Raw genomic sequence first — 8,990 nt, 5'->3', positions numbered from 1 at the left:
TGTTTCCATTGATCATCCTTGATATGTTTCTACAACTGATTGGAGTCCACCTGTGGTAAATTCAATTGATTGGACACACACCTGTCTATATAAGGTCCCACAGTTGACCGTGCACGTCAGAGCAAAAATCAAGCCATGAGGTCGAAGGAATTGTCCGTAGAGCTTCGAGACAGGATTGTGTCGAGGCACAGATCTGGGGAAGGGTACCAAAACATTTCTGCAGCATTGAAGGTCCCCAAGAACACAGTGGCCTCCATCATTCTTAAATGGAAAAAGTTTAGAACCACCAAGAGACTCTTCCTAGAGCTGGCCGCCCGGCCAAACTGAGCAATCGGGAGAGAAGGGCCTTGGACAGGGAGGTGACCAAGAACCCGATGGTCACTCTGACAGAGCTCCACAGTTCCTCTGTGGAGATGGGAGAACCTTCCAGAAGGACAACCATCTCTGCAGCACTCCACCAATCAGGCCTTTATGGTAGAGTGGCCAGACGGGAGCCACTCCTCAGTAAAAGGCACATGACAGGCCGCTTGGAGTTTGCCAAAAGGCACCTAAAGACTCTGAGACCATGAGAAACAAGATACTCTGGTCTGATGAAACCAAGATTGAAATCTTTGGCCTGAATGCCAAGTGTCACGTCTGGAGGAAAACTGGCACCATCCCTATGGTGAAGCATGAAGCATCTCTTTCTCTACAGCATTGGTTTGTCAGATATGTTGTAAATGAAGCCCTTGGGTCTCAAACACCATCACCACTTTCTACTCTGACAAAAAACTCTTGCTTCCTACCTTGGCCCTCTTTAGACGCTCCACTGCTTTCAGTATCATGATCTCTCTTCTTCCGGTCTTTCCACTACAGACCATTCCGATCCTTGACCCTCATCCTCCCGCTCCATATCAAAACTGACACCTGTATTGTTCACATTCTAGCACAGCTGTTGCTTCTCCAACCTTTTCTCCATTTCGTCCGCACTGCTCACCGCCATTTCGGCAGTCAGACTTCCAAACTTCTCACGCACCAACATCTCATTCCGGGTAATGGAAACACCTCAATCACTACATTTTTATTCCACAATTTTATGAAAAAAATATTTTTTTGGTATGACATTACATCCAGCTGTTTTTAGTACACAAATGATTTAAATGGAAACTCAACCTAGCAGGCAATTGTCACATTATTTTCAATGAGAACTTTCTAGATTTTGACAAAATCATTGGACAAGTTAATGGAAACATAGCTAATGAAAGCAATGTCTTGAAAAATGGAAAGCAGTTGGGAGGCAAAATCAGGTGGGACCATTCTAGCCAATGAATAAAAGGGCAGATACACATGTGAACAGGCACAATGGTTTCCACAGCCAAAATTGGCTAGACCCATATTGTAAAAATTCATTAACTAACTTTGTTTGAAGGTTAGGTTTAAAAATCATATTAAGAGAAATTGTAGAAATAGGCAGGGCTTATGACTGGTAACTAGTAACAACCAGGCACAACTCCGATAGTTTTTTCTCAAAGTTGCCTGGATGTCACGTCCTACTTATAGTAGTACACTTGAAACAACCTAATCAGTGTAAATAGAGCTGAATAGCGATAAAAGTCACTTTGTCCGAGAGACATTTACATGGTTATCAAAACATCACCAGGGTAAGCCTACACCAAACACAGCCCTTAAGTGTTTCTAAAATTCCTTATGGGAAAAATCAATGGTGGAAAAACAATTGGAACCATTTCCCCGTTTTACCGCTGAATATGCATAGCCAGCTCGAGGCAACTCCAATAATGTTTTTTCTCAAAGTTGCCGGGATGTCACATGTCCTACTTATAATCAGTACACTCATTAAAACGTAAGCATCATGGAACTTTTATTCGATCAAATAAACCTCATGTAGCAAATAAGCCATTTTTGTTGACCAAATTCAACACTCAATGACTGCATACAAAAACTCCTTGCTTGGTGGGCGAAACAAAAAAACGCCACCTGCTGGAGGGAGACAGATTTTCCGCCAAGTTGGGCGCCTCTTATAGCAGGGAGCCCACTATAGTGTGAGCAGGGGGCCATTATTGAAGGAGATTTTTTAGTGGACTATGAGATAAAACTGAGTTAATCACAAACATATAGTTAGAATTCTCTGTTGCTAGGCAAGAACTTAATTGGATCATTTCACGGTGTGTGTGTGTGGGTGAAGTGGGAATCTGACCTAGGGTCGAATTGCTCGCTCTTACTTAAATCCATGGCTGTCCTACCTTATCAGAGACTGAAACCAGACTGTTGCCTAATGCATCTCTCCTCAGTGAACCTGTCATGTCCAACAATCAATCTTCAGGTCAAGCTCGGGTGAGCTGGGGTTGAACAGAGTTTAAACTAAACATGAGTGTTTTTGCAAGATAAGGGATTGATTGATTGTATTACTATTGATTCTGAACTGAATAAAAGTTGAATTTAGCAGCCATCATAGACAAAGGAAGTGGGCAGAGCGATAGAGAGCGGGAAACTGAAGAGTGAGGGGTTTTGAGCTAGAAGGGATGAGAATGGGACTATATAGAGAGAGGAGGGAGGCTACTCTGCAGACCAGCACAGCTTTGTTTGAATTGTAAATAAAGTCAAATCTTGATTCTACAAAAACTCTGGAAGAACTTTGATTTTTAATAAAGTATAGTGATTATTTTCCACATAATTGGCGCCCAACTTGTGGGGCTGGGCAAAGAGGTCTTTGAGTGCTTCGCCATCTGAGAAAGTTTGAGCGAGTCACACAGATACAGTGGCCACTGCTAAATAAAGGTAAGCAGCGTTCTTACTATTAACATTGAACGGTGTGATTCGAACAAGCTGAATCTGAGGGTAGGGTACGGAAGGGGTCTCTTCAGCATTAAGGACTAAATTTAGGAAAAGTACAGAGTTTTTGTTGGAATGAGAAATAAGCATGCATGCAATGTTATTGTATATAAGTGTAAATAACTTAAATACTACAGATACCGCTTTGGAGAGCTAAAATTAGCACCCCAGAGGGCTGAATGGGTAGGTGGCTAGCTCTACGGTTACCGCTCTAACGTGTTTATCATTGTTAGAGGCTGCTCAGGGGTAGGTGACATCAGCCTGTGGGGGCACTAATCAGACAGCTAATCAGGTAAAAAAGTAAGTCATCCTAAGTGACACAATAAATTGGAAGTCGCACCAGTCATCTCAGGTAGGTGGACGGTTGTGAACAGCCACCAGGGCTTCAAAGTATAGAGAAATAATTAGAGTAGGTCAGCTCATCTCGTATTTGTGAATGGTTTGCTTGAGCGGCTGTGAGTCTTTCAGTGATTAAGGTGTATGTTTCGTCAGTCTCATTCAGGTGGCTCATTTGGTCAGCTTGATCAATTAGCTTTGTTCAATCGTCCGATACATTTGTTCGTCCTGCGGGTCATTCTGTCTGATTCATTTAAGCATGAGTGGTTGCTTATCTGCGTGAGTGATCGGACAATAAAAATCCTGCAAATAGCCTTTTCTTTGTGGAGAAAGTGTAAGGAAAGGGACTATATTTTAGGTCGTTTGAAGCGTCTATGGCTGGTGGAGAAAGGGCAAGCCCAATCTTGCATTAGGAAGAGGATAATTAATAGTATGTGGATATTCATTTACTAACAGTGTGGAAAAGTCACCTTACTAGGAGAAGGGGTGTGTGTCTGTTCCCGGAGGGGTATGATAAATTCTGTTGTAAATAAAGTCAAATCTTGATTCTACAAAAACTTAAAAATAGTGATTATTTTCCACATCATTATCAGAACAATTGGGGAGAATATTTGGACCAACTTAATAAAATATCTTAATTGAAAAAGTTGTTACAATAACACTGGTGTTGCAATAACAGTAATTGCATTAAAAAATACAAAGCAAAATGAATTGGTGCATTGAGTTTATTAAACATTTATTAACTTCTTCATTGGACTAGGCTACTCTGCCTTGTCCAGCCTCCTAAAAAGAGAAATAAACAAGTTACTAATGAAAAACATTCAGTGGAAACAAGTCTTATACCAAATGTATAAGAATAAAAGTAGAATGAATAACAGATCCAGTCAATAAAATAATGTACCTATAGCTAAAACCACAAATTACCTCAGCAGATCCAGGAGGGATGACACCAGGTTTGTCTGCCCAGTCCCCAGCCTCTTCTCTGGGATGCTCTCCTCCACGCCAAACCTCCTCCGCATCCCTGGTTCCTCCCCTCTAGGCCTCCTCTCTTCCTCATAACTCAGTGTCTGAGACCCGTCGGCAGCTTGGGTCAACTGCAGCTTGGTGCGGACCACGGACTGAGAGTCTGTTGCTTTGATCACCGTCTCAGTCTGCTGGCTCCAGATCCCATCCATGGCAGAATTCAATAGAGAATTCTGTTTGGCGGCTTCAGAGTATACTTTGGGAACGGGGGTCTTCCCTAGGTCATCATTTTGGACAGAGGGACTTGGGACCCATGGTGCATCCCTGTGCATGTAAGAGCTTAGTGGGGCCCTTAGGCCTACATCTGAATGTACCTGCACCTGTCCTGGCAGCCACACAGTCAGTGAATCTCCCTTGTCCTGACTCAAGACCATCAGTCCCTCTGCCACTACTGAGGGGGAGAGCCGGGGGGGCTCTGGGAGCATGTTTGTCTCCAGAGAGCGATCAGAGACAGAGGCCCCTGCTGCCGTCAAGATGTTAAGGCCACTAGGGGCTGCAGAGACAAACTGTGGCAGTAGAGAGGATTTATACCTATACATTCCTGAATCACTAGAATCAGCCTGGGTATAATTGGACATCTGGGAACTGGAAGATAATTCCTGCTGATGAGCTGAAGGCAGAAGATTGGCCTTGGGCTCTCCACCCACAACCATCAGGGGACCAATGCTCACAATGGCTTTGGCATCTGAAAGGAGACAATACATTTAAAGTAATTAAAAATAAACCTGAAACATTAAATGAATGTTAAGTCCTAGAAGAGCAATATGCTGCCATGGCAGTTCAATCACATTAAGATCAGCAAAATGATAAGAGGATACTGACCAATGAGTGGAGTCTTGAAAGAAGAGCCTTTGCACCTGGACCCGCAACAGCGGCACACCTCAACATCACCACTTATCTCCTCCCATCTGTGATAGATGGGTCAACGCCCATTAACACTAAACATAACAAATCATGAGTTTTCCTAGCCCATATACCTTGATTTGATCCTATTGTAGTTGCAGGACTTAGCATCTGGAGACACGCCTTGGTTGGAGATGATCACACTGCAGTGCACATAGGTCTAGGAAGGAAATAGATTACTTCAGTAGGAGTCCAAAAAGTGGCTAGTCAGAACTTAGTTTGCCCTTCAGATTTACTAACCTGTAATGGTAAAAGAGATGTGTTGAGGATGAAATTAACTGCATCTGCTCTCCTTAAGGCCACAAACTCTGCCACAGCATGCTGGGATGCCACAGAGGCAACACACCTACAGAGAACATTATAGAAAATGATCACCATTACAATGCACTCCGGTAAGCACTGATACATGTAGGTGACACAACTGTACCTGCTACTAACCCTTTATTTAATATGACCCCAAGCCTTGTTCTGGTCGCTGGGTCAGGGAACATAGAAGCAAAGCAGGACCGAATGAAGAGCTGCTGGTTGGGGGCAGGCCTGGTGGACACAGACACCTGGAGGTAGATGATCTGCCCTCTTTCGTAGATGTTGATTTCAGATGCATTGGTCCAGGATGCTGCGAAGTCCATGAGAAGAACATTACAGTAGTAAATATAAAAAACACCAATCAATTTAACAGTGTCCCCTTTATCATGACTCACGGTTCATAGCGTTCACAGTAAAGCCCCAGCTCTTGTGAACTGGTGTTAAGACAGGCGTAGGGGGAACTGGCGTTGCGGCAGGGGGACTCGCCTCAGACCTGAGATATGACAATATTGTAATTACACAGCAGTCAACACCCACATTACTTAAACACTCATGTAGGAGCTTTGAGACAAACCTCTGTTGCATGCAGGAGATGGGTAGTAGGAAAGGAGTCAGCCACGAAGTGAAAAGAGAGTTCCTAGGGTTGAAGTGGAGGAAATTGGAGTAGGTCTCAAATCCATTGTGTGTCTGGAGAAGAACATAGTACGTTATACACAGCTTGAACTCATTTGAGAGAAACATTTAATTGGAAAGTCTTTAAAGGGCATTTGGTATAGGGTACTCACCTCTCGGTTAGTTCCACACTGGGTGAGTTCATAAATGAAGACAAATTCATTCCCATGAGCTCCATTGCTCTGGCAGCCTTCACCAAACATTAACTCATCACCGCTCAGCACAACACCATTAAAGCGCTTATCTACCTGCAGATTTAGCTGTGTTCCACTACATATGACCTGAATTCTGGGGAGATTAATGTGTGGAGGTAATTCTGCAAGCATGTTGAAGTTCGGTACTCCAGTGAGCCAAGAACTGAAGATGGTGTCATATGGGATGTCATTCCCACCTTCGACTGAGAAGGTGAAATCAGGAACTTGCCAAACACTAGTCATTGCACCATCAGAGAACTTCACTGCCCTATCTTCTACAGGTATACATAGCCCTATGGTAAAACACAGGAGTACTATTGCAACTACCCCCATTTTGCGATATCTCAAATATGCCAACCCAAACATGTTACTGCGCTCTCCAATTTGACCTGTAGCTCTGGTAAAGGCCCTCTGACTCAAGGACTCGCTGATGGCTCTATTTGTAGCTTCAGGTTGGCAATGCGCAGGTGTTGACAATCGTTAATCAATGTGCAATCAATGAGGGGATTCAATTATCTGGCCCGGGTTACTCGGTGTGTGAGGAGTTTGCGCCAGGTGAAAAGTGGTTGCATTAAGCTTCCCGTATGCTTCTCAGTCGAAACAGTTCACGCATATATTATGACCATGGTTTTCTTTCAGCTGTTCTTGCACACAATCTTTTTTCCTGAGGCAAGTTGAAGTTTGGTAGCTGAAGTCTGCGCCCCTTCGTCGGTGATCAGTCAATAGTAATACTCCTAGTAGGAGTGGGAACATGAAGTGTTTGTTGTCATTCAACAAGAGAAGACTAGTTTTCATGCACATTTTTTCACTTGAGAAATACTGCACCAAACATCTTAGCTTTATATAAATTTGTGCGACTAAGACCTCCTCGGGAAAAATGTCTAAATTAATGACAGATTACTTGATTTAGGAAATGTTTCTGTTGTTGCTATGGTGGCTCAAGAGGGCCATACAACAGTAATATTTCCACTTTGTTCACGTTTTCCAAGCGAAGGTCTTTTAGTGAGTATGAGAGATGGGTGTGATAGTGGGTGTTTCGGCTGTCAGGCAGACAGACTGACCCAGAGACACCATTGGAAATGCACCAAGATCCAGGAATCTGAAGATTGAACTGAGGAGGACGCTGCACTCAGATGCAGAGTAGCCCACGTTTTGCAAGCATGGAGAGGGTAGAGATAGTCAGACTAGTAAAGTGTGCTAAGGAACATAAGCTTGGTCTTGGAAAAGGCCATCAGTTCTACCAGACAATACAGCAGATGAAGGCGCATGAATGTGGTGAACGGATAGACGTGGTTATGGACAGTGAGGAAGAAGGAGAAGAGCCGAGTGCAGAGGGAAGAGGTGTGTTGAGGAAGAATGGCACCAAGTACAAACTGTACTCTGCTCTGACCTCGGAGTCCAAACCTAGCCCCTATGGTCATGCAAAGGATGATTATGGCTCAGTGGAAGTGCATTTTTTGGAAAGTGGATCCCTGCCTTTTGGCTGACCCATATGTAGAAAATGGGGAGAAAATAATTTGGTTACTGTTAAATCAGTGAAGGTAGCTCGAAGTGGACTTGTGAGGATTTTCTGTGTTTCTTCTGCCCAGAGGGAGCGGGCGTTTCGTGTCACGCACCTAGTCACAGGTCTTGTTCCGAGCTTTGCTCTCCGGAGCATGGCGCCTTTGAAAGGAATGATTATTGGGGTAGTGTTAAGTGTTGAGGTGGAGCAACTGAAATTGAAGATTCCCTGTGTCTGTGACGCCCGCCGTTTGGTGAGACGCAGACCCGGTGGCGAGAATGGTGAAACTGAGAAGACACGTGTAGGAGGGAGATTCTGGTATGTGATTGTGCAGGAGGGCATGGGACAAAGGAATGTGTAGTATCGGTGGGAAAAAACTGTCAATTGTGGGGGTGCCCATGTTGCTGGGGATTGGAAGTGCCCGGTGCGAGATAGACAGGTTGAGGTTGACAGGGTCAGAGTAGAACAGAAGGTGTCCTATGCTGAGGCAGTGAAGAGACTAGAAAATGATGGGTCAACGGTGAGTAGTTGGCCTAGGCCAATACAGAGTGATACGAATTTGTGTTTCAGTAAGGTTGGCTTCTTAACATTCATTGAGTATGGTTACATGCACACAATAATGTGATTATTGTGGATAGTCAGATTAATATAATAGTTTGATTAAAACGTTTACATGCTTTGCAAGAAGACCAATTTTCCTAATAACCCTGTTTACATGGGAACATCTGAAATCAGGCTAGCTGATGGCACTCTGATAAATGCAGAAAATCACCAATCAAAATAAAAGTTATACCACAGCAACCATGTTATTTTTGGGAAGCATATTTTGATTCTGTGTTCAGAAATAAAACTTTTAATGTGAAAACCTCTTCTAAGATGTATATATTCAGTTGTTCCGAACTCACTTCACTCGCGCTAAAGAGGGAGGCTCACTTGGCAGGTGCTAGCACATGCAGCAGATCAACTACACCGCTGGAACGCTGATTAAGGTGTTTACATGTCCTAATAATTCGAACGATGTTTTAATCAGTGTATGCTTACTTTGATTTTGACCTTACGCCGATTAAGATAAACAGAGTAAGGCGTTTACATGACTATTGCATAATCTGCCATAGTCAGTTTAATATCGAATTATTACTGTGCATGTAAACATACTCATTGCCATGGTTATCAACTGTACCGCAGAAATGGAACGTAAATCACAGAAAATAGTTGTTGTGGTGGCA

At 43.5% G+C, this 8,990-nt stretch overlaps 1 protein-coding gene across 2 annotated transcripts; it reads right to left on the bottom strand.

The window, feature by feature from the left end:
* Nucleotides 1-3,871: 3,871 nt before the first annotated feature.
* On the bottom strand, nucleotides 3,872-6,659 carry zpcx (zona pellucida protein C). 2 transcript variants are annotated; one of them, XM_041847488.2, is made up of 9 exons: nucleotides 6,183-6,659; nucleotides 5,972-6,084; nucleotides 5,793-5,890; nucleotides 5,530-5,707; nucleotides 5,332-5,437; nucleotides 5,166-5,251; nucleotides 5,011-5,096; nucleotides 4,090-4,873; nucleotides 3,872-3,948 (listed from the first exon to the last, which is right to left on the bottom strand). In XM_041847488.2, the coding sequence occupies exons 1-9, from the start codon at nucleotides 6,627-6,629 to the stop codon at nucleotides 3,927-3,929; spliced, it is 1,920 nt and encodes a 639-aa protein (XP_041703422.1). In that variant the 5' UTR covers nucleotides 6,630-6,659; the 3' UTR covers nucleotides 3,872-3,926. The 2 variants fall into 2 exon arrangements, with proteins under 2 accessions (XP_041703422.1, XP_041703423.1); XM_041847489.2 differs by having other exon boundaries at nucleotides 5,011-5,045.
* Nucleotides 6,660-8,990: the final 2,331 nt, after the last annotated feature.

Source organism: Coregonus clupeaformis, chromosome 25, assembly GCF_020615455.1.
Source record: "Coregonus clupeaformis isolate EN_2021a chromosome 25, ASM2061545v1, whole genome shotgun sequence".
In the NCBI taxonomy this organism is placed as follows: domain Eukaryota; kingdom Metazoa; phylum Chordata; class Actinopteri; order Salmoniformes; family Salmonidae; genus Coregonus; species Coregonus clupeaformis.
Note: the sequence above shows the minus strand (reverse complement) of the source record. Positions and strands in the feature narration are given on the sequence as shown.